Source organism: Hyaena hyaena, unplaced genomic scaffold, assembly GCF_003009895.1.
Source record: "Hyaena hyaena isolate Hyena2069 unplaced genomic scaffold, ASM300989v1 scaffold_1100, whole genome shotgun sequence".
NCBI classification, from domain to species: domain Eukaryota; kingdom Metazoa; phylum Chordata; class Mammalia; order Carnivora; family Hyaenidae; genus Hyaena; species Hyaena hyaena.
In genome coordinates, this window is record NW_024081736.1 from 23,370 (window position 1) to 49,088 (window position 25,719).

Genomic DNA, 25,719 nt, shown 5'->3' on the forward strand with positions numbered 1-25,719 from the left:
AACCCACAAAAACAGGGAAAAGATGGGGAATATTTCCTTCTTCTATCATGCAACCCTTAGTAACCCTCTAGGAGGGGCTGAAAGAAAGGCAGCTATTATGCTTTTGCAACCTGTCTTTTCACTGGTCCTCATTCCTATCTGGAAGCAGGATGGGGGCAGGTGCAGAAATTTCCACATTTCCTAGGCAGGACCAATGTATTTCATCCTCTCTTATGCCTGAGACCTGAGGCTTATGCAAAAGCCAAAAGAGAAGACAGGATGCTTTACTGGCAAGAAGAGAGCTGTTCCTCAGAACTGGGTCATTTCTTGGTCTCCTGGTCTTTCCAACAATCAATCCTCCCAACTCTCCTTTCGTCTCTCTCTCTCTCTTTCTCTCTCTCTCCCTTTCTCTCTCTCTCCCTTTCTCTCTCTCTCCCTTTCTCTCTCTCTCTCTCTCTCACACACACACACACACACACACACACAGACACGCAGGCACACTGTAATCATTCACTCTGGGCTTCTCAGGCTAGGATTGTCACTAAACACTAAACTAGCAGATGTGGAGGGACATGATGACTAGAAGCAGATGAGAATGTCTTGCCAGAAGAAGAATGGCCTCTCTCTGCATCTGGTTCACAAGGGACATCTGGAGAGCTCTGCCTGTGTCCACGCCATCCCACGTCAGCACTTCCATGACAGTGAGATGCTCCCCACCCAGAGGGCCTCTCCTGCTCCCCTGACCCAAGGGCATATGCACAGAGGAATCAGGCTGTGGCTGACTGGGTTTGGAAAAAAAAAAAACAAACCCAAACCAAACAACATGGAGAATGCAATGGGATCTGGTCCTCCCCTGTCCCGGTGGGGAAGGCTCTAGGGCCACCCTACCCTGGGTACAGGCCGATGCTTCTGTACATATAGACTTGGGTGGTGAGAAACAGGCTGGTAAGGGGACATATATGCAGCCTTTCCTTAAAACTACTCATAAGAATAATTCAACGTCCCTCCCAAAGACTTCTTCACACACACACACACACACACACACACACACACACACACACACACACATAATCCCATTAGCAAAAGAAGTTTAAGCAGAACCATTAACTGTTTCTTTCAGTGGTTTTCCCTTAGGTCTCATTCTTCCTTCTTTCCTGTGGATGAGGGGTGGCAGGAGAAGCACTGACGCCATGGGAGACCCAAGCTTTGCACTTCCTTGCAGGGAAGAACACAGAAGGCAGATGAGGAAGATGGATGTCCCCAGAACATTTCCAATATGCTGAATCAAATGGCAAGATCCTTCCAGCAAAAACTAAGTGTGATGACAGAGAGCTCGCTGCCTGGTATGAATGGAAAGTCTGTCCTCACCCTCTCCCCCTTGCCAGGAGCTCCATTTCAGACTGATATGGGGTGTGGCCAACCAGTCTCTCCACGCTGCAGAGATGGTGGCCATGGTGACACTGCCTCTTTGGATTTGGCGCTGGTTACTTTGCTGCATCTTGTTTGAAATTTATACCTGTTTGTATCAACATAATCTGTTGATTATAATTCAGAAGAAGCTGAGGTGCAGGCAGCACACAGTGGCACCCCACAATGGAGTGGCTCGGCTTATGCTTCCCTGCCTGTGTGTAGGTTTCCACTGGCACATACCATCCCTAAATGGCACTCCTTGCCACCCTCCCTTAGGGGAACTGGCTCCAGGGTGCCTTGGTGGAGGCTTTGCATAAAAAAACTAGACACGAAGAAGAATAAAACCCCAATGGAAGGAAGTGTTGTGGAAAGAATCACCTTGTGGTTGGCACACATTAAGAGGGCTTTGTGCCAGAACTTGAAGTCTGGACAGAGCCGCAATGTTCCCTGCGCTGGGTATTCCTGGAGGGACATGGGAAGGCTGGGCTCTGTAAGGAGGAGGAAGGGAAGGGAAGAAGGGGCGATAGGAGGGGCAAGGGCCAGTCCCTACTTGCATGCTGGAAGAGCAGAGCCCTGTGGCCCTTGATGTGAAGGCAAAGAGAACCGAGAAGGAATGAGGTCTCCTCTCTTACCCTACAGTTGGTCTCTCCAGGTCAGGGTGGAGGCACATGGGCGGGGCAGGGTGGGGAAGGGCTCTCTGGCGCTGCTCATGCTGTACCCGCTCTATAGATAAATACAGGACTTTAGTGGCCATGGCTGGTGCCTTGGCATTTTGTTCAAGCATAAAAACATCCCCTACATTTGTTCTCTTGCTTTAAAATAAAAATAAAACAAGGACACCATCCCCCCCAAATAAACCACTACCGTCTCCAGACAAGTGACTTCGGTAAATACTGATTGGAAGAAAACCACCCGCCAAGTGGCCCAGTGGGACTCTCCTGCCTCTAGGATGCAGAAAGGAGAAGCAGGACTCAGGGCACGGACCTCTTTGGGGGTCTCCTGGTGGCACCGGTTGCTGTTCCACCACAACTCCAGGGCGGCCACCAGGCAGGCAAGGAGGAGGCCGATGGCCAAGATGCAGAAGACCCCAGCGAAGCTGTGCAGCTTGAGCGATTTGCCGTCAGCCTGGGCACTGGCGTGGCTGGTGAGGTCACAGCGGCCCATATGCGGCCACCACTTCTGCTTGAGCACGTCCAGGTCCCCAGTGTCCTGCAACTCCAGGATCCTGCAAGATACAATCCACATGAGCCACAGCCACTAGCTTCATCAGTGTGGTCATGGGGGCCTTGGTTTTTCCCCACCGTGCTGGCCCCTCCATAGACCATGCTGAACCATGGTAGCTCTTCTTCTGCCCCAACTTTTCCTTCCCCAATCCCTCTGAGGCGGAGTGCTCTTCCCAAAACCCACATTTTGGGAAGGAGAGAGATTTTGCCTCTCTCCTCCTTAAAGGCCTTGATGCCCCCTCCTACCCTGTGTCACCACCCATGGATAAAGTTCAATAACAGAGCACATAAGGACCCTTCACATGAAATAGGGAGCAAGCTCTGGGGATAAAATAGGAAAATACAGAACTAGACGAGGCAACACTCAAGACTGTGGAGTTAAAAAATGCTTTCTTTAAAACTTCAATACATTATAAGTTTCTCCCACCAGGATTCCCCAAATCACTCATTCATTCATTCATTCATTCAATTTGAGCAGTATCTGCCTTGTGTTATGTATGATGTTCAACACTGCTGAGGGAGCGGTCCAGAGACACAAACATGGACCTTGAAACAATCAGAGCAATCAATGTGAACACCGAAGCTATGATCAATACCATGACATGAAAGTACAGATGCTAAGAAATGGTGCACTGGGTGGGGGAGTGTCCAGCCCAGGAGGGTTACAGGGAGGACCTCATCAAGGAAGTGACAGCTGAGCAGCACCTGAAGGAAGGTTAGTCATCGAATAGCTCACACTTGTCTGACATAATCTACATGCCAGGATATATCCTAAGTGCTTGACAGATAGTGTTTAATTCTCATGTCAACCCTTTGATATAGTTCCTTCCATTCTCTTATTTTTATACAGAAGGAAACGGAGGCACAGAGAGGTGAAATATCCTGCCAAATTCACTTTGTGGTTGGCAGGGATGGCATTCAATGAGAAGGAAAGCCTACAGCCATGCTTGAAAGTCTTGTCTAGGCTAAGTGCTCAGCATATCTGAGATGCTACATTGTGGCCACTGAGGCTGGAGAGTGGAGAGTGAGGAGGAAGATCGTGGGAAACGAAGCTAAAGCAGCGGGAGTGAGTCAAGAATGTGGGCTCTGAGAAGGTGTGAGAGGAAGGCTGGATTCCATCCTGATCGCCAAGATGGGACAAATCCCTGGGCTCCTGTATTCCCTATATAGGTGTCTGGATGGTGGCTTTCCTTTACTGTGGTATTTTATGGACTCCCTCTGTAAGCCAGTGGTCTGAGCAGTGAGCGAATAGTATCTGGAAGTCCCCGGGATCCTCATACCCAAGCTTTTCCATCTGGGGAGAGGGACTCTTTCAGCCTGGTCCATGGTGATATATCCAGGTGATAACACCTTCTGTGACCTCCCTGAGCCTTTTGGGTGTGCACGGTTCAAGAATAGTGGTGCTGTACAGTCAAGAGAAGCTCACTTCCAACTGTCCAGTTGAGCAATCTCTGCCCTAGACCTACACTGCAGGCCAGCTGTGACCACAAGCTGAGGCTGAGATCTATGGCCATGCATGGGTTATGGCTGTTGGAGAGGGAAGGTGACAGCCCAGAGGGGGTCCTCTGACCTGTCACCATCATGGACCCAGCATAGCATGGCCTTTCATGGGCTGTGAATAGCTTGGCTCAGTGCAAGAAGCAGGGAATGGAGGCACCAGGTCTCAGCTGAGTATCACAGAACAAGTGACTGGCCCCTGTTAATCTTGGCTGGCTCATCTTTGCAAGATGGACCCACGAAGGTGAGTAGATCCTTCAGGACAGGCTATGTGTTACATGCCATGGTTTCTCCTGAGCAAGCACAGTGGTGGCACAACTTGGGCCATTGATGAATGTTGGTTGCATCAATATGTGTATGAATATATTAATTGAATCATGAAAACTAATCTAAACTAAAATGGCCATGGTGAGATAATGTCTATTAAGTGCCAAGGACACAAGTCAGAGTCAGCACAGAAGACTTAATATGCTGCTGTGCCTGTAGGGACTTGGTCTTTGAGATAAATGCATAACTGACATGTGCACCTGTATGCCTTGGGCTTGTGCTCGGTATGCCACTGAGCACCACAGTGGCACATGGTACCTCCCATGATCACCTGGGCAGCTTCATTGTCCCACTACCTATGTGTGGCTCTGGACATGTTAGAGAAGCTGGCCAGAGGATCATGCTGAAAGACCACTATTGAAGTCTATGGTGGCAGGTCTGAGTAATCTGGGCCTCCTGCCATTATAGGAACCCCAGGGCTGGAAATGCAGGATCTCACAGCTTTGAGAAGACTCATGCGTAGATGACTGGCTGACCAAAGAGAGACAGCAGAGCTTTGTCTCCAGCACGATTCTGCTCTGATGGACATCATGCAAACCCGGACCGTGCCATCACAGTAGCCATGGTATGCAACCTCTCAACTTCAGTGCTCTTGTTACTAAAATCTGAGATCATAACAACTCCTACCACAACATGATTGTGACAAAATGGAAAGGGGACACATGGGCACCACTCAGCTCAAGACATGGCAAGTAATAAAAGCTCCAAAAAAAGCTGGTTAAATTTGCACAGTCTGATGGCCATGCTGACCAGCAACCCTATCCAGTCCGGTACTGACATGCACCGCCTTTTCTAGAGAACATAGTAGGGACCGATCATTTCCCATTGTTGTAATTCCCCCTAGCAGCCTGCAAAGTAGTTCTTAGTGAATTGGTTTTACATCTTGAAGACCTGAGGCTCGGCACCTAGATGACTTGTTCACGGTTGCAATTAGAAAGTGGCAAAATTACTCTTCAGAGCTGGGGCATGCTGACCCGGGAGGCCATGCTCTTTCCAGAACATCAGGCTGCTAAGTGCAGTTGGCGGCTCTCTGAGAGTTAGGCTCTGGTCTACGGGACCATGAAACTCTGGCCAGAGCACAGCTGTAAGGTCTGATTTTTACATCTCTGCTCACTGACTGCGACATCAGGCAGGCTACTTAGTTTTGCCGATGCCTCTCTTCTTCCAGCTCCTTTTAATTGTATGCATTTTTATGTCCAATATTATTCCAGGAAGGATGTAAGGCAATTTATAGGGAAACATAGAATAAAGTAAAAACAAACAAATCAAAAGGAAAATTTAAATATGTAAGCAACAGAGGAAAGATAAAACAAGTCATGGGCACAAAATGAGTCTTAGAACGAGGCTAAACTAATGCACACTATAATAATCTGTACTCCTGCTTCTGAGTAAGCCGGAGCGATAATAGCCACTTCTGGAAGCCAGTTGTTCTATTTTCCAGACAGATATAATTGCAGGTGCTTTCCTCTGGTCAATAGTTGGGGAACCTGCTACACAGTAGGTGCTCTATAAATGGCTATTAAGTTGTTAAACATTTATTGAATGCCGGCCCTGCATGCCATGGTCCACAAACAGGCTACAGCACTTAACCCCTGCCATACACATGTAGAAGGTGTAGCCTATAGATCTTGTCCTCTGCCGAAGCAAGGGTGTGTACCCATATTCAAGGAAACCGCTTAGTTCCCAGGAATAAGGGAAAGAAAGTTACAGCAGCTCCAGATAAGACTGGGATCTGTGATTTATATAAGACCTTTTTTTTTTCTGTAAATGCCATAGAGCCTTGCTTCCTTGATCTGCCCCCTCTCTCCTCTCAGGCACACCCCAACTAGAGGCAGCTCACGGTTCTATAGGCACCATACAATGGGGAGCCTCTTCAAGAACCACTGGCAGCAGTACACTGACAACCTGAGGTCTGAGTGTTCCTTCTAAGAGATACCCATCTGCCCAGGCAGGGGAGCGGAGATGCTTCCAGCCCAAAAGAGCGGAGATGCGACATAGAGGTAGGTGATGATAATCTGGAGGGCAGCATAGCCCACTGGGGACATTCACTTACAGTCATAGAGCACATGGACTTCTAATGAAAGCCAAGAGTAATAAATCACTTCTTGCCAGAATAACCAGGAGACTGGACTAGCCACAAATTTTTTAATGGTCACTCCTGGGTTTGGGGGAGCAGCCCACAGAGTCAGAAATTTTGAATAGAACCCCACGGTCAGTACATCGATAGATAATGCACAGGTCTGTTCCAGAGCAAGCCTGAATTTTGGGACCCTGCACCCACACACTGGTCCTCATCCGCTACCCTCAAGGGCCACACAAAGGACATCGAATTACTTCTGCACCCAGCAAGCCTTATAATATTAGAAGGGAGCAAGGTTGAAAATCCTTAGGTTCCCTCCTGGTTTCAGCCTTCTGCTGCCCTGACTTACTGAACAACCCAGCCAGGAAGCAAGCTCTCTCCTCTCTCCAGTAATTCACGTTAGCAGACTTTTGGGAGATCCCTGGGCAGGTCATACATACAGGGACCCTAAGCTTCCCCTCACTGGGTACCCTGTGCTTCTGTGAGCACCATCTTGGTGCTGCTGCTGCATTGGCCCCCCAGCTACCTTACCATCTGTTCCAGAAAGGTGCTCACAGGTTGATGGTCTATGGAATGCCCTGAGCCTCTTGTCTCAGAAAATCAACTGGAGTAAACCTTAAGAACACAAATGTAGGGGCACCTGGGTGACTCAATTAGTTAAACATCGGACTTTGGCTCAGGCCATGATCTAGTTGTTTGTGGGTTGGAGCCCTGCATCTAGCCCTGTGCTGATAGCCCAGAGCCTGGAGCCTGCTTCGGATTTTGTGTCTTTCTCTCTCTCTGCACCTCCCTCATTCACACTCTGTTTCTCTCTCTCAAAAATAAATAAACATTAAAAAAATTAAAAAAAAAAAAAAAGAACATCAACGTAATACACATTCTGGTGAGAAGCCATTCTTTCTTCATATCTTTAATCTGAGCAATTGATAAATTTCTACTCCTCCTTCTCCCTTCTCATATCTCTGCTCCAGGAAGCAAAGGGAGGCACAGAATGTACACCTGATTAAGTTCTAGAGAAAACCCAGAAGCCTTATTTATCATATTTAGTTCTATCTCTTTTCCCAGTTTTGCAAAGGAGCCACTGAACGGATGGGTTGTAGGGCACCGTCCTCAGCTTTTTCCTGATGGGGTTTAGGCTCAGGTACTCATGATCACAAAAGCCCAACCCACATCTTGAAGGTAGGAGAAGGAAGGCAGTGGGGACTGGAGATCTGACAGTAACATGAGCGTAGGACTTACGTTCTCCTCCCAACTCTGCCGGGAGCTGGATGAGTGACCCTCTCTGAGCTTCAGGATGTTAAATGAATGACCTCTAACAGCTCTTGCCCCTTCAGATGGATTAACCTCAGTGCTAGGATGCCTGTGTTTACCAGTCAACTGGTGTTGCACCTACGCCTGGTTACCAGCTTTTTCACTTGGAACAATTCTGCCATTTTGGATTTTGATGGACCAAGACAGAGCCTGTCCTTTGGGATTCCTCTCTACGCTCCTTAGTCCTGCCCTCTTCACTCACCAGGATGTGACCTCAGAGACATGTGCGAGTGATGGGCCCAAGATACAGATGTGCTTAGGAACAGCTTAGGCCACTGAGCTTACCAATGCTCCTCACTTCCACCTTGTCTGGTCAGGCCAAGACCCCTAGTCAAAGACTAAGATAAGTTTTTCTGACCGAAAAAGCAAGGTATTGATGACAGACTATTTTTCACAAGGAAGCTGGCCTGGTGTTCCAGACTGAGCACTTGGAAACTTGATCATGCCCAAGAGTCTAGAGAAGATCAGACCCAAGAAGGGATGGACTCCCACTGGCAAATTACATGGGAAGCTTGATAAGCCAACACAAACTAGGCACAATGTTTCATTTCTGGTGGAGGGTACCCATGTGCCTTTGCTTAGGCTTGAATATAAATACCCAGGTCTATAAAGCCCTCCTCCCCACTTACCCCCACCCCCACCTACCATTTGCTAGTATTATTTACCAGGAGGCTGATCAGGGGAGGGTGAGGAGGAGGCAGGTCCCTTGCCTGTCCCAGCAGATAGCAGCTGCCCCCTCAGCCCATGTGCACATGGATATGGAGTCAACCTGCTTCTCTGACCACATTTTTTTTCAAAACCACATTGACCCTTCCCACACTGACTCTGCCCACTGACAGCCAATTTTAGAAGTTCCTAAAACTTATAATAATAAGTAATTATTGGGCTCTTATTAGATCTAATTAATTATTCACTTAATTTTAAAGTAGGGCTACTTTCTACTCATTCTTTAGGCACTTAGGTGCCCTCCCTGGCCTCCTGGTTCTGATCAGCTGCTTTCCTCTGCCCTTCTCCACCTCTAGACTATCCTCTCCATTGCACTTACTGCGCTGTGCTGGCATTGCCTGCCCGCATCACAGTTCCCACCAGGACTATGCACCTTCATGAGAAGGAACCGTATACTTCCTCTTCTTCATTCCTGGCTGGCACAGGGCTAGTTGGGGTGGAGGGAGGAGCATGTGCTGGTACACAATCGGGGCTGAGGTCACGTGAGGAAGAACCAAGTTTGTGTTGGCTCTTGTCTCCTAAGAGAATATTATCCTCCAAGCCCCCCTTGGCTGATGGTGCCTACCTCTGGGAGAAAAGGTCCCTGTAGGGGCTGCCGTGCTGCAGGGCGATCCCGTAGCCCTTGCTGCTGACGCTGTTGCCAATGACAGTCACAGAGCAGTCGTCATCTGTTAGGGCTGCGTACTCCACCACTGCCACATCCCACAAAAAGGCGTAGTTCCCCTTCTTTGCCTGAAAGACCAAAATCACCATGGAGTCAGGTAGGCCTGTATCAGTTTTGAGCACTGAGTAGCTCAGTCATGGGATTTGCTGGACCCGTCAAGGTGGCGCCCTGTCTGTCAGCCAGCACAGCAAGCCACTGGCTTGTCGTTCATCATGTTTAGACACAAAAGGCTGTGATGCTATCTCCAGTATGCTCCAGGACAGCACACGTCACACAGAAAAGTGGGAAAGGTAAGTGGTAGGTGGGCTCTAAGGCTAGCCACCTGCTTGCAATGGCAGGGACCTATTTTATAGATTAGCAAGCGTACCTTGGAAAATGCAGGAAGTCTGACCCAGGGAATTGAGATTTTCTGATCAGAGATTTAGGAGGAGTGTAATAGTACCCATTTAGTATTTCTACTTAGAAACTGGCTGAGCCCTGCTTACGGTGAACATGGAAGATGGCCCTAGATTGAACACCCCTGAATGGCCATGGCTTAATATCTAAGTCATGAACTTGAACTTTCTATGCATAGGGAAGAACCCATAAGGTCAGGGTCCTGATTTTGATGGTGCCAGGCTGTGTTTCTGCCATGTGCCTTCCGCTGCCCACACATGAGTGTCCCCATGCATACACACATGCACAAGCACATATATAAATATGCAGATCCACAGGCACACAAGCAAGAGTGCACACACACACACACACATGCACACACACAGGACGTTTCTATATTAATGCAGTGGTTGCAGATTATTCCATTAGGAATTTGCCTGTGGCCACACTGAAGTCCCACTTCATCACACCCATCCACAGCAGACCTTCAGTTCTATCATGAGCCTTAACTCTGACTTTGCCTGGAATTTGAGCACTCAAAAGAAATGTGAGCTGCTCTGCTTTTTGGAAGGAGATGCAAACTAGACACTGTCACTTGGCCGGCTTAAAATAGAGCATAATGTTCTTAATGTAGCCAAGTGCCTGGTTTTTATTCTATAGTGAGCACACAGTTGCCTCTTTGCCACATCTTCCCTCCCACCACAACTCACACCAGGTGCCAGAAGGCCTCAGCCTGGCCTTGGTGGCAGGGGTAAAAGATCACAGACAAGAGATCAAGCTGGCCTGCTACAAGCTTTGAGGCATTGTCCTGGGCATTGTGCTAATCTCTTGCTTCAGGTGAGTCTTCATGTCCACTGAGACTTTCCAAAGAGTGCTATTGTTACTTAGATGAAGGTAGTCAAGATTTTACTTCTGTTAGGACTCAAAGTGCCCGTGGGTCAAAATGGCTCATTTTCTCTTCAGAAGGTTTTCATCAAAAGGATTTGTGAGCAGACCATGGCACCCCTCGGCATGAAGAGGCTGCTCCTGGCCATTCAACAATGTTGCCCAAAGACCTTGTAAGAAATGACACACGCTCCTGTGCCACACATGGACTTGCACCTCAGGGAGCAATCCAAATATTACATCAAAGCTGCATTCCTTGGCCAAGCCAATTTCATAAGTCCCTAAAGGACTTTGACCCAGGTTGCAAAATTACACTCATCTCTTTCCCTCCACATGGGAAGATAACAGTCTTTGAAATTTTTTCCTGCTGGCAAACAAGTTTTCTCTTGAAAAGATATAAATTTTCAACCTCTTAGAATCCAAGTTTCTCAGCAAAATGTTGACTTATGACCTAATATTTGGCTTCGGTCTGACTTTGGAGCATTTCACATCCACGCTCGCAATTCAACATGACAATCAGACATTGTTATTTGTACGATTTCAAAAGGGCATGTCATGTTGAAGGAAGAATTAAGATCAGGTTCGTTTCCACCTTTCAAGTGATGTTCCAAGAAGGAAAACGAAATAGGCTGGCTCAGATTGAGTGGAAACTGACTCTGACAAAAACCTGGTGCAGCCGTTCTACGGAGGCACTTAGCTTCCTTCAAGCGACAAGTGTTTGTGGCTCCGGTTTGGGCTCAGTGACAGGTGAGCGCAGCTGCAAGAAGGAAGCATTTATCGTCTTGCTGGCCTCAGCTGAGAAGGCAGGAAACACATGGATGGGATGCTGACAATGTCTTAGCTGCTAATCTCTTAAGCAGGAAGGCAGTCGAGAAAAGAGGGGGGAGAGTAGTTCTCTTTCTTGAGCTGGTGAGTCTTCCTATTTTTAAACAGACACTAAAGTTACTATTATGTTTATGTCTGCTTCAAGGAGCATGTGGCCCGTCCGTAATCTACTTGACAATGCCTGAACGGCGGGGGGGGGGGGGGGGGGGGGGGGGGGGGGGCGCGGGAGGGGGGGGGGGGGGGGGGGGGGGGGGGGGGGGGGGGGGGGGGGGGGCTGGAGAGGCTGATGTGCCCCATCTTGTTCATGGACCACATCAGAGGCTCCAGCTGCATTGGGCTCTAGCCTTTTGAAATTATTCTCCATCTCCAACATCCCTGCCCCACTTCCTCAGCATTCCAGAGCTTCCTACATCCTCCTCGTAGCCCCATACTGAGTAAAATGCAGTATCAGATCCTTTCCTGGGTCTCCCAAGTCTGCTAGGATCTAGGAAAACTTTCTGGACCTTATAGATAATTCCACATGTTCCTAGTGTGTCACAGACCCTGTGTAACACAGAAATCTTCTTAGGTCTGGCCATGCTCTCAGGAACATTCAGATGACAACTATAAGAAGCCCAAACATGCTACCCCTCATGGTTATGTCCCCTTTATATGGGCTCTGTACACACACCCTGTCCAAAATTCTAAGACATGCTTCTCCCTTATAGGATCAAAACCAGCTTTCCATGGGATTCTATCTTCTACCTTCTTATTCTGTGCTGCTTATCCACAAAGCCTGGTACGTGTGTGAGTGCGTGCGTGCATGCGTGTGTGTGTGTATGTGTGTGTATACACAGAAATATATGTATATGCAGAGGCATATATATATGTATATACATACATACACAAAATTAAAGTAGTGGAAAACAATAGATGGATACAATGTTATTATTGTTCTGTATACATGTGAAATGTAATAGGCCGAAAGATGGATAGAATTATTACATAACAAAGTGGTATTAGTGATTCCTAGGACAAGCTGGTTAAAGGTTTTTCTTCAATCTTGTTACACAATCTATGTTATCACACACTACGCGGGCACCAAGTCTGATCTCCATTCCCTTGTGTGCCCTTGCCCAGCAACACAACACAGCGGCTTGGCAGGGCTCTCCAATTTCCCAGACATTACCCACATACAGCCCTTATTTCCCTGGACTGCATCTAAACATTTTGCTTTGTTTCATTCTCCCCTTTTCCTAACAGGGAATGAAAAGGCAATTGGTTTAAACATAAAAATGAAGAGATGTGAAGACTCAGGGACAAGAGGAAAAGAACAGCTTTGATATTAGACACAGTCAAAGGCATGTGAGCACCCATCCCCAGGAAGCCAGGATAGCATCAGGTAGACAGGCCACCCTGACTTATCTCGCTGCAAATATCTTAGCAAACAGGATCCGAGCCCTCCCCTGAAGTCCACTCTGTGCCCAGTCCACATGCACGATGGAGAACGAATGGAAAGGGATGGAGACACAAGAGTGCCTGGCCCCAGCGTTTAGAGCGTCCTTCCTAACATGTGGGGGAGTGTGATCAGCCTCTGTGGCTGGAGGAAGACTGGGCACAATAAACAAAGCCACGAGTGAGCTGGGATATTGGATGACTCCCTCTCCATTGCTCCACACAGATAATAAAATGAGATTGCATTGCCTTTCATCGCACCACTGATTCCACTCTTTGCAGAACTCACTTGGAGCACAAACTTCCAGACAACAACCTTTGAGGCAAGAACTTCATTATGCTCTTCTACTCCATTCTAACTGCTTTTAGAAAGGGGCAACCACATTGCTCGCCCAAACAAGAATGCTGGGGCTGCAAACATCAGACACAAATGTTACTGGGAAGGAAGTGCTGAAGGAAATCAGGCGTCTGCAGTGTCAGGTACAGAGAAGGTGCAGAGCGCCTGCTGGGTGTTGAGACCTTCAGAGCCCTGATTCCTTTGCCATCCCAGGTATAATTCGAAAGGGCAGAACATCCACCCTCTTTGACAGATGAAGGAGAAACAAAGTGACTTGTCCAAAACAAACCCAGATCATGAAAGGAAGAGCCAGGTCAAGGTGAGGTTCCTCTGGTTCCAAAGAAAGCCTTGCTATCCCCTCTGCCCTGCTTGGACCCATGACAGAGGGACTGGGGAAGTGGGGCCTGGTGTCCTTGCCCTCTGAGCACTTCCCAGGACAGTGTGGCTGGTGACAGAACACACTCCTATGGCAATGACAGTCTTTCCCCAGCTTTGTAAACATGGTGGCTTGTGGAACTGCTGAACTGCTATGAGATGGAAGTTACAAGACCACGCCATCTCCGGATGGGGTTGTCAGGATATCGGGGACTCCTTGGACACTTGATGCAACCTCATGTGCATTCACCATCCGGAGGCACACCTAGCGCCTCTCCCAGAATCCACTTTCACCCCAACAAAGCGGAGCTTGGCCCTCTCAAGTGTCCCAAGCATTAGCTCCCAGGGTCATGGTCATGAACTGGCAATGCATTGCCATACACAGCCTGAACCCTGGCTACAGTGACATGCGCACCAAATCACAAGATGCACGGTGAAAACCCAGACCGTCTGTGGAGAAAAGGACAATTTTACAGTCTGCCGGTAGGAGTGTGGGCTGGCACGATATTTCTGGAATGGCAATTTGGTGGGGAGACTCCAACGCTTTTAAAATGTGCATATACAGCAATTCCACCTCTAGGGATCTATCCTAAGGAATTATTCAGTTTCTGAAAAGGTGTTTGCACAAAGATTTTCCAAGTAACCTTGTTTAAACTAGCAAGAATTGGAAATAATATAAATGTTCAACACTTGAGAATCAACTGGGTAAAGGATAATATTAAATGACGGAATATTACATTACCATTACCATTGCTCTTAAGAGAGCAGTGATTGCTAAGGCAGTCTGTGGCAAACAAGGGCCAGCCTGAGTGTGCCTCCAACGGTATGGATTTGAATCCCAGCTGCACTGCTTGCTGACTGTGTGAGTGCAGGCAAGTTGCTTAACATCTCTGGGCCTCAGTTCTCATGGATGCAAAACGGTCCATAGCTTACAGAGTTCTGAGGAGGATTGAATCCCTCAATAAATGTGACATGCTTAGAACCTTGCCTGGCCTAAGGTGGATGCTACATACATGGGAACCAGTATTATGCTGTTTGGTGCAAAAGGATCTGTTACACTGGAGTAGCTGCATTATGATATCTTTTTTAAATCATTATGTAAAAATAATGTTTTTTATGTTTACGAAGAAAAAAAATCAAGCACCAAATACCAACATGGGGTGATGCCACCATGGGTGACTTCTGTTGGTTTCTTTCTTTTTTTATGTTTGTTTATTTTTGAGAGAGAGAGACAGCGTGATCAGGGGAGGGTCAGAGAGAGAGAGACAGAGAGGGAGACACAGAATCTGAAGCAGGCTCCAGGCCCTGAGCTAGCTGTCAGCACAGAGCCCGATGTGGGGCTCGAACCCACAAACTGTGAGATCATGACCTGAGCTAAATGAAGTCGGAAGCTTAATCAACTGAGCCACCCACGCGCCCCTGTTGATTTCTTTTAATCTGCTGTGTTTCCCATGTTTTCTGCAGTTTGTAAAGCATCTCTCCTGTGACTGCCGCTGTCCAAGAGGGGAATTTTAGTGATTCGGCCCCCTTCCTGGAGCACAGTGTAGTGAAAAGAGAAGAGTTGTAGACAAAGACAAATGCAGGGCTACGTCCCAGCTCTGGGGAACCTAGAATCTTGGGGACCAATAATTGGTTGCTTCCTAGAGAGCCATTCTGACTGTGGAATTAAAGGACACAATGAAGTGTGCCTGGCAATAGTGAGGGCTCAATTCAAACTCTCTCTCTGCCCTTCTGCAGTCCTCAGCTTGACTCCAGAGACTGATCTGTCAGCTGTTATGGGAACATCTATCTTCCCACACGCTCCCCCCACAGCCACTGTTCCACCTTGACCAAGTCAGCAACATGCTTTGTGGGGGACTGTGGTATGTGTGTGTATGGGTGTGTGTAAGTATGAGTACAAAAGAGTACATAAATGCATGCCTCTGTGTGTGTGTGTGTGTGTGTGTGTGTGTGAGTACCACAGACCCCAGGGAAGTAGCAGAGAAGTTTCAGGTGCCAAGGGCCTGGAGAACCACAAAGACTTTAAGATAAACAGACTATCAGCAGGGAAGGCGCTTACCTCTCCTGGTCTCTCTGAACAATGGACAGGATGTCCAAATTGACATGCAAATGTAGGGCAGACAATCAACAGGACTCTCAGAGGTGGTCACAAGCTAACCTCAGGTAAGGACACCTGCCATGAAGGCAGAGAAAATGACCATTTACCTAGATCAGTACCCAGAGCAGAAGAAGCAGGAAAAGCAGGGAAGGCTTCATGGGACGGGGAAATGGCAACATAACTCTTCCACAAGTAGTGCAGTGGCTGCTTTTCTGAGGTGTCCATGGGGCACAAAATCAATTTGGCTCCTGGCTTCAGACCAGAGTGAACAGGATGGAGCTGGACAATGAGATAAGACAACCAAAGGGGCAGCAAGGCCATCTGGTATGGGGATGTCCTCTGTGTGTGTGTGTGTGTGTGTGTGTGTGTCTGTGGACATGAGTGCAGGTGTGAGGGCAACCCCACAGGTTTGTCACGGTGGTCACAGTGAGGCTGCCCATTACCTGAGAGGCAGGACTGGGATAAGGGAAATGTCATAAGACTATAGCAGCATAAAATGGCTCCTGGTGGCCAGGCATTAGTCCTACAAGATCTCTGCAATGATTGCCTGTCCCATCCTGGTATTCTTGTAACAAAGTCAGTGGTGAGGAGCACACCAAGGGGTAGGGAGAATGGCAAGTAATTCCTCAGGCCACCAATGTCCTTACTCTTATATTGTCTTTCCTTTGATTCCTTAACTTCCTTTATAGAATCTTTACCTCCATTTCATAGAGAGCAAGGCCTGGAATGTCAATGATGGCAAAGGTCTGGACATGGGCAGATCAGGCTTTCCCTTAGTGCCCTTGGCCAGTCACCTGAAACCTGGGACTTCATGACCTCATCTAGAAGGCAAGAATAGCAAGCCCACCTCACAGTCTCATCATAGGAAGGGGCAACATGGAAAGTGTCTGATGCACTGAAGGAGCTCAAACACTAAGACACTGTCCTCATGATCATGATAATCATCATCAGCATCATCTTTATAGCTTAAAGCTTAGACCTGCATCAGCCTGGTAAATTAGAAAGACTGGTCACAATCTTGGCCCAGTTACTGACTCACTACTGATTTGTAAAGATGGAAGACGAGCCCAGATGGTCCCTTAGGTCTTGTCCTGCTTTAACATCCTCAAAGTCTATGATATAGACCAGTGGGTCTCAAAGTGTGTTCCCTGGACCAGCAGCATCAGCATACTGGAGAACTTAATAAGAAATGTAAATGCTCAGGCTCCATACCAGATCCACTGAATCTGGGAGTGGAGCTCAGCAATCTAATAATCTCTCCACGTGGTGCTGATGGGTGCTAAATCTAAGAGATCCAACAATACAGACCTTGGTGCCCATTAATTTCTGATCTTCTCATGAGAGCAGGTTTAGAAAGGGAGAGAATATTGTGGCTCCAGGGTCTCATGTTGGAGCACTAAATGGAGGAGCAGAAGTCATGGAGTTGAGAGACCAAGACTATTGAAAACAAATAATAAAAGAAAGTTGCATTTTACATCTTCTTCCCGCAAAGTGCTCTACGCGGGGTTTTCCCATACATTCTCTTCTTAGAAAGTTCAGAATAAACTTCCACAGCATAGACTCTGTCAATTTCCCAAGAAGATCGAGGCTCAAAAAGGACCATGCCCAAGACCATAGAATCAGCTATTGACAGGGACTGAATGTCTCCCCAGGTCTCCTGGACTGCAAATGGCCTTCCACTCTCCCACATCAAAAGTTCAACATCAGTAGCCCCGAAGGGCCACACAGAGCCCCCTGAGCAGCTGTCTCTGTTATACTGATTTTTTTCCTTCCAGATTCTTGCCAAGCTTTTGTTAATGATGTTCAGATTCTGGGGCCTGCCTCTATGGAAGCTTTATGGTCTCATTTCCTTCTTGGGCCTCTAACACTCTGGGAGAAACGGTCTTATTTAGTGAATCAAGTATTGTCTTAGTGGGAAGAGGTTTCTTACATCTCCAAGGGAGAAGGAGCAGGTTCAGTACAAAGGAAAAAGAAAAGTCCTAACTTGGAAGAATCAATGGCTTCTTCCTCAACGTCTAAAATTGCACACCATCGGGGCGCCTGGGTGGCTTAGTCGGTTAAGCGTCCGACTTTCGCTTGGGTCATGATCTCACGGTTCGTGGGTTCGAGCCCCGCGTCGGGCTCTGTGCTGACTGCCAGCTCAGAGCCTGGAGCCTGTTTCAGTCTGTGACTCCCTCTCTCTCTGACCCTCCCCTGCTCACGCTGTCTTTCTCTCTCTCTCCTAGAAATAAATAAAAAACATTTAAAAAAAATAAATAAAATTGCACACCATCAGCAAAACCAGGGGCCATAAACAACTTTCCCAGCAGGGCAAAGGGACACATTGATTTTCAATGATTTGTCAAAACTTTAAATTGTCCAAAGACCACGATATACAACAATATAGTCTGAGTTCTTCCATGGGAAAGATTAAGAATGATCTAAAATAAAGAGTAAATTGGTTTGCTTAGATACAAAATAGATTACAAAGAGAAAAGAATACAGAATGAAAAATGTCATCCTGATGAAGGGAAACAACTTAAGAATGCATGAATTCAGGTAACACAGAGGACAGGCATCCATGTGGCCAAACATCCTATGAAGAAGCACAGGGATAGGCCCATGCAGCTACTCCCTGTGTGTGAGTGTGTGTGTGTGTGTGTGTGTGCGCGCGCGTGCGCGCGTACGCATTGTTCATTGCCCTAGCATGATGTCTGGTATACAGTTGGTGCTTAATAAATATATGTAAGTGACTAATGAAGTACTGAAGGCATGAATGCTAGGATATGGGAAGTCTGGGCCTTGAATCAAAGCAAGCTGGGCTGGATATTTCCTGTATGCCCCAGATTTGTCCTTCACCCTTCTCCATTCCGTTCTTTCCTCTACAGGCTGACCTTCATGGACAGCATCAAAGGGCATCCTTGGGGCTCTGACTAAGAGTCACTTTCTAAGATTTAGGACTAAATCAAATATTAATACTTATAAAACAATAATCATAACACGAGGCATCACTGTTCAAGTGCGTGTTCTCAAACTGAAGAGGGCATGAGAATCACCTGGAGGACATGTTAAATACAAACGGCTAATCTACCCTGCTCCCCTCCCTCAACTTCTGATTTACTGGGTCTCAAGACTCAAGGATTTCACTTCTAACATGTCCCAGATGATGCTGATATTGCTGGTCCAAGGACTGCAATTGGAGAATGGCAGTGTTAAAATACACCCTACAAGGCTCTGCACCAAATGCTTACATCATTTCTAATCTTTACGATAACTCTGGGAAGACCCAGCAGTATTATTCCTATATTTCAGAGGAGGTAACATTGTTTGGGAGTTGCCTCTCTAAGGTCCCGCCTCTGGCACAAAAGGGATGCAAGAACCAAACCCAGTTCTTGTTAACTCAGATGCCTCACTCTCCTCACCTCACTTATGCTGTTTTAACTGAGCACTTGACTTCTTGGAGACAAAGTTCAAACGAGACCCATGAAACTACACCCTGAGGCCAGGTCGGCTTGGCCATCTGTGGCCACTTCCCCTCTTTGTTTCTTTAGCCGTAAAAGGTTGTTGGGAACTGGCATCTCAGACTGTGTCAGGAGTAGAGATAAGTAGTAAAATTGTGTGTGATCACAATTAATATTAAAGACTACCCCTGAAAGTGTTGGGAGGCCATCTCTGTGGGTTTAATATTGAAGAGTCTCATTCTCTAACCCCATTTGCAGCTTAAGTATTCCTTTATGGCCTTTGCTGAAATGTCAGCCTTGAGAGAAAAAGCTCACACAATAGCCTGAAAGCACTTTGAGGAGCGAGGGAAGAGGTCACATTCTGACCAAAAAGATTGAAATGGACTCCCATCCCCACAGAACAGACTCTGAGCTCTACCTGGCAGGACGTACAGCTTTGTAAAGTCAAAGAATCAGAAAGATTCACCACCAGAGGGGTCTGGCGGGGGCACTGCCCAAAGAGGAGCCCGCCACATGGCCCAGGGATACCCAGCCCTTACTAGAAAGCACTGTGATTGCTTCTCATCACTTCTCGCGTAACTAAGCTGAGGTCTGAGATCTGAGCTGTACAGAATGAGTCCAAGACCTCTTCCATATGAGGATTCTTCAAATGCTAGAGATAACTAATTTCACAGCTCAGTGATTTCTTTACCAGGCTTCACGCCAATCCTGGTTCCTTTATCTGATCCTTGAGAGGCATGATCTTCAGGGCTTTTACTGCTCTTATTACTGTCCCTAATTTAAGGTCATCTACCCCTCATCACTTTCTCTCTCTGTCTCTGTCCATCTCTCTGTGTGTGAGTGTGTGTGTGTGTGTATGCTTTCTTTCTCTCTCTCTCACAGACACACATTAAAATTTTAAAGTCAGGTTCAAAGCCAATCTTAATACCTTTATATTGGGAAGTAAAGAGACACCTCATTAGAGCTACCCATCCCAATGGGAACCACTACTCCTACCCAAATAGGTTTTATATTATTGATGATGCTAATGATGATGTGATGGTAATAATAGTGGTAATAATAATGAACTTGTAGATGGTAGAAAGAGTCTGATAATTTCTTGACAAACTGCTTAACCTTTTTGTGTTTTGCATTCCTCATTTGCAAAATGGAAATATCACAAAACGCCATCAGTGGTGAAGGCAGAGTATGTAAGCACCATGCCACGTGGACTGGTTTCTTTATAACTGCTATTTTCTTTCCTCCCATTCTCCCTTTTTGTTTCTGTGCAAACAACATCATACCAACAAAATGGAAATAAAAACAAGCTAAACAAAAATTGCCAATGATCTGGCTGACGCAATAAATCAAAATTGTTTTCATTAGCAATCGCTTCTTGATTTGGAATCAAATAACAAAAACAAGTCAATTCAAAATGTAAAAACTTAAATCATAAAACCCAGAGCAGTAATACTCAGTGGAACGAACAGAATGGAATCAGCCCACATTTACAGCCAGCATGAAGGTGAAGCGCATCCGACCTGAGTACAAAGCAAATTACGGGGCAGAGCAAATCTGAAAAATAAAATCAGATTTAAGGGGAGTGAACATCCTCCCACCCTCTAATGAGGAGCTTGAAAATAATCAAAGTTAGTATGATGGCACAGATATTGGTTTGATTCCAGAGCTTACCCTACCAAATTATTAAAACTGCAAAAGAAAGTAATTGAAGAATTCATAACGAGATTTGCTTGGCAATGCTCAAAACCCAAAGCAAAGTAATTTAATAAGGGAGGCACAGTGGGGGTTTTCCTTGATCTTTGGACTGTATTATCCCAAACCAATCATCATCAAACAGAATTAAGCAGCAGGGTGTTATGAAGGGACCAACTTAGTCAATTGTATGGGAACCTGCTCCAGGAGACTGACTAAGCCCCCCTGCCCTCCGTGCCCCTCCTCATCCCTTCCTGCCCTCTCTACAACTGGGTACCAGCAATCCTGCTCATTTATGCTGAAGAAAGATTCACATGCCAGCATTTCTGCACACTTTCATTTATTACTCATTGAACATTTGTTTGATTTAAAAAGGATAAAAGGCTATGTGTGTCCATGTGTTTTGCTGCTATGCCTACCTCTGTTCTAGGCCCTGGGGACAGACAAATGAAGGAGAGACAGCCCTGACTCTAAGGAGCCTCTGAGTCTAGCAGGGGGGATGTGACAAAGCAGAGCACTAAGGACAGGGTGGCATCTGATGAAGCTGTGCTCTAGTATGCACAATGTGATAAGGAAGCCCCTGGCCCTGCCTGGAGGAAGGAGGAGCTGGAGGTGGGGTAGAGGGCCAGCCACTCAGGAAGAGTGAATGCTTCTGCTAAGCCCAGGGGAATAACTAGGAACCAGCCTGGCCAACCAAGAAAGGGAATGACATTCCAAGCAGCAAGTACCATGGTGGTGTACCAGGGAAGGGAGAGTGACAGAAAGTGCTCAGGTTTCCAGGTGAGTGGAAGGCAGGAGGTTTTACTCTGATCATGCCTCTCCCCCCATTTCTGCAAGATGCCACAGATAATGATACAGGTGCTGGAGTGAGAAAAATACTGAGCTCAAACCCTGTGTCCCAAACTGACTCAAGTTTGGTTTTCAGGAAGTCCCTTGCCCTCTTCATTCTTTAGTGTTCTCATTAATAAACAGGTTGTGTTGAGGCAATAGTGAGCTAAAGCATGGAAGAAACTTAACACCACACCTCAGTCATCCTAGGTCTCTCTAAGGGTAGCCATCATGGTTATATTAATCTCTGGATTATGCTAACATTGAGCCCAACCCCAATGTTAGGAAGGAAAGCCCTGGATAAAGTAAGAAAGGAAACAAAACTCTCTTATTTTATAAATAACATGCTGTGAAAAATAAGCCTTTGTCTTCATTTTGACCTTACATCAATTCTAACTCAATTTTAGGAGGAAAGTATCAAGCCCACTTTTTTTTTTTTTTTTATTTATTTTATTTTTTTTTACAAATAGTTTATTGTCAAATTAGTTTCTACATAACACTCAGTGCTCATCCCCAAAGTGCCCTCCTTCATGCCCATCCCCCCCCCCCCCCCCACCCCTCCGTCCTCAGTTTTTGTCAGCATTCAAGAGTCTCTCATGGTTTGCCTCTCTCCCTTTCCCCCACCATTTCCGCCCTTCTTCTCCCCCTTGGTCCTCCGTCAAGTTCCTCCTAATCCTCCTATACGTGCAAACATATGGTATTTGTCCTTCTCTGCCTGACTTATTTCGCTCAGCATAACACCCTCAAGGTCCATCCATGTTGCTACACATGGCCAGATTTCATTCTTTCTCATTGCCATGTAGTATTCCATGGTATAGATAAACCACATCTTCTTGATCCATTCATCTGTTGATGGACACTTAGGCTCTTTCCATGTTTTAGCTATTGTGGAGAGTGCTGCTATGAACATTGGGGTACATGTGCTCCTATGCCTCAGCATTTCTGTATCCCTTGGGTAAATTCCTAGCAGTGTCAAGCCCACTTTTATATATTAACCGAACTCAGCAATCGTAAATGAGTTAATGTATGAATGAATGAATGGATGGATGGATAAGAAATAAAGTAGTTCAAATAGTAAATTGTTGCAGAAATACACATGTGAGAAGAGATTTGTATGTATCTCAATCTGACTATTAAATAAAGGTAGATGTGTAAGAAGCATGATCTTAAGTCTAAGCAGGATCTTAATTTTTCTCAAACCCACCAAAATACCTGGATCATTGACGGCAATACCTAATGTGGGCCAAGGGAAAAAAATGAGTTGAAGAGGAAGTGATTGCTTCTTCATCTGAGTTCACAGAGATAATAAGCAAAATAAAGCAAAAACACATATGTACCTATATAAAAAGAAAAAGGGGGAAAATCACATAGAGAACATGAAAAAAATAGAAAAAAATACCAATTTAGAAAAAGATTCTTCCTACTAAAGACAAATCCGCAAGGACTTGATGGGGGAAAAAATTGAAACCTGAGTATTCTTTTGATTCCAAACATAAGAATGTAATTCAGAGTTCTACTTTTGGCAATACTCAGCAATGTATTGTCAAGAGCTGTAACTGTTTTTTATATCCTTTTTTGATAGTGTAATTCTACTTTTGAGGACTTGACCTGAACGGATAAATGTAGTAACTGAAAAAATCATTACACATGAGGATGTTCATTATAGTGTTATTTGTATTTGTGAAAAATTAGAAGTGGCCCAAATGACAATCAAAAAGAAAATGCTTGGGGCACCTGGGTGGCTCAGTCATTTAAGCATCCGACTTTGGCTCAGGTCATGATCTCATGGTTTGTGAGTTCAAGCCCCACGTTGGGCTCTGTGCTGACAGCTCAGAACCTGGAGCCTGTTTCAGATTATGTGTGTCCCTCTCTCTGACTCTTCTCTGCTCGTGCTCTGTCTCTCTTGCTCTCAAAAATAAATAAAACATAAAAAATTTTTAAAAAAAGAAAATGCTTAAGTTATTTTACATCTATTTGATGAAATATTAATTAGCGAATAAAATAATTTTTATAAAGTTTTATAATGGTATTATAATAACACAGGATAACTTTATCATTATATACAATTTTTGTAGAGATTCCAAAAACGCTAGACAAAAATATACACAAGAATCCCTGGAGCCTTATTTAGGTGATGAAAAAAGTTCATCACTTAAACTGGTTGATCCTTTTTTGCTTATTTTTAGAAATATTCTAAGCTTTCCTTAATGCTTAATATTTCCTTAAATATTATATTTAAATTATAAATGTCTAACTTAAGATTCCCTCTTAAAGCCTCATTACTTTAATTGTTGGCATGGATTGGAGGATATTTAACCTTAGTGCAGTTAGAGTTGGGTGGGGCCACAGAGTTAAAGCAGGTGAATGAAGAAGGCTCAGGTATATTACATGGCCAAGCCACATAGAACTCAGCCTGAGACCCCAGGAGGGGATTCTCAAGACAGCATCTATTCAGCAGGGAAAACACCACTGTCTTCATTCTCCAGAAGGAAACTATACATTCAGTAGAAATAAAAATGTACTTTGTTTACATGGCCTTTGACTGTCTTTTTTGCCTCTCTGGTCTTCCTTCTTTTTCTGTATATTTCATTTTCTGCTTACCAATTTTCTCTCACATTCTCACACCTGTATCCTCAAAACTGAAAAGGAATTGAAGCATCTGGATTGTAAAATGTGTGTTCACAACAGGACTACCTTAGGAAGCTTTCCTCAACTTCACTAATACATCCCCATTCTCTGTCCCCATAGCCTTTCCCACATTAAATCACAGCCATTTGCTGTCCTCTAGAGAATTCAATAGGGATGCCTTAAAGAAAAAGACTAAGTCTCACACTTCATATTTTGAGCTTAATGAAAATGCAACACATAAAATTCCATAGGATTTAGCTAAAACAGTGAGCAGAGGCAGTTTTACAGTTTTAAATATTTATATTAAGAAAGAAAAATGAATAAAATCCAATGGTCTAAGTTTCAACATTAAGAGGTAAAAAGAAGTAAGAGCAAATTAAAACCAAATTGAAGAGAAGAAAAAAAATTAGGTTTAAAATTTTTTTTTATTTTAGAGAGAGGAGAGAGCACAAGCAAGGGAGGGGGTGTAAGGGAGTGAGAGAGAATCTTTAGCAGGCTCCACACTCAGCACAGAGCCCAATGTGGGGCTTGATCCCATTACTCTGGAATCATGACCTGAGCCAAAATCAGGAGTCAGATGTTCAACCGACTGAGCCACTCAGACATGGCTAGAAGAAAAAAAAAAAAAAACCAACTTAACAAAAAAAACCTAAAGTCATAAACTATAACAACAGAGAAAATTCAATAAAGTCAAAAGTTGGTGTTTTGAAAGGAAAACTATGTTTGTGAATTAGAAGACGCAATATTGTGGACCCAATTTTTGTCCAAGTGATCTGTAGATTCAGTGCAATAGCCTTCAAAATATCAAGAATTTTTGAAGAAATTTGACAAGATGATTCTAAAGTTTAGGTGGAAATGGAAAGGATCTATGAATACTCTTGTAAAAGAAAAACAAAGCTGGAAGACTTATGGTACCTGATTTAAGGAGTTATTAGAATTATTATAAAGCTACAGTAATCAAGGCATTTTTGTATCAGCAAAAGAATAGATTAATGGAACAGAATAAAGAATCCAGATATAGACCAACAAATATATGGCCAGGTGATTTTCAATCAACACATCTATTCTATTTGTTAAGTAAACACACACTTTTGTTTTTGTTTTTGTTTTAAATAAATAAATGCTACGTCAATTGGATGTATGTACAGGACATACAGTGGACATGGACCACTTCTTTATTCTATACACAAAAAACTACTTTGAGATCCAACATAAATATAAAACACAAATAGATGACATAAATGTAAAAGCTAGAAGAAAACGCATAACTTTAAAGTAGGAAACTTTCTTAGACAGGAAACAAAAAACATTAAACCATAAAAGAAAAACACCACTATGTGGGGTTTTATCAAAAATTTAAATTTCTATTACTTGGGGCACCTGGGCAGCTCAGTCAGTTTAGCATCCAACTCAATTTCAGCTCAGGACATGATCTCAGAGTTTGTAAGACTGAGCCCTGCATCGGGCTCCATGCTGAGTGTGGACCCTGCTTGGGATTTTCTCGCTCTCCCTCTCTCTCTGCCCGCCCCCCCAAAATAAATAAATAAACATTTGAAAAAAATCCTATTCCTCAAAAAACACCATT

At 45.2% G+C, this 25,719-nt stretch overlaps 1 protein-coding gene across 2 annotated transcripts in view; it reads right to left on the reverse strand.

Annotated features, from left to right (window-relative positions):
* Positions 1-25,719, reverse strand: part of GRID1 (glutamate ionotropic receptor delta type subunit 1) — a 539,165-nt gene that overhangs the window by 8,496 nt on the left and 504,950 nt on the right. Inside the window, exons 12-14 of one of the 2 annotated variants that reach the window (XM_039222328.1) lie at positions 9,119-9,285; positions 2,374-2,614; positions 2,022-2,112 (exon numbers count right to left, since the gene is read on the reverse strand). In XM_039222328.1, the coding sequence (XP_039078259.1) occupies positions 2,023-2,112; positions 2,374-2,614; positions 9,119-9,285 (498 nt within the window). In that variant the 3' untranslated portion in view covers position 2,022. The remainder of the gene's footprint in view (positions 1-2,021; positions 2,113-2,373; positions 2,615-9,118; positions 9,286-25,719) is intronic. The other variant, XM_039222327.1, reaches the window with a different exon arrangement.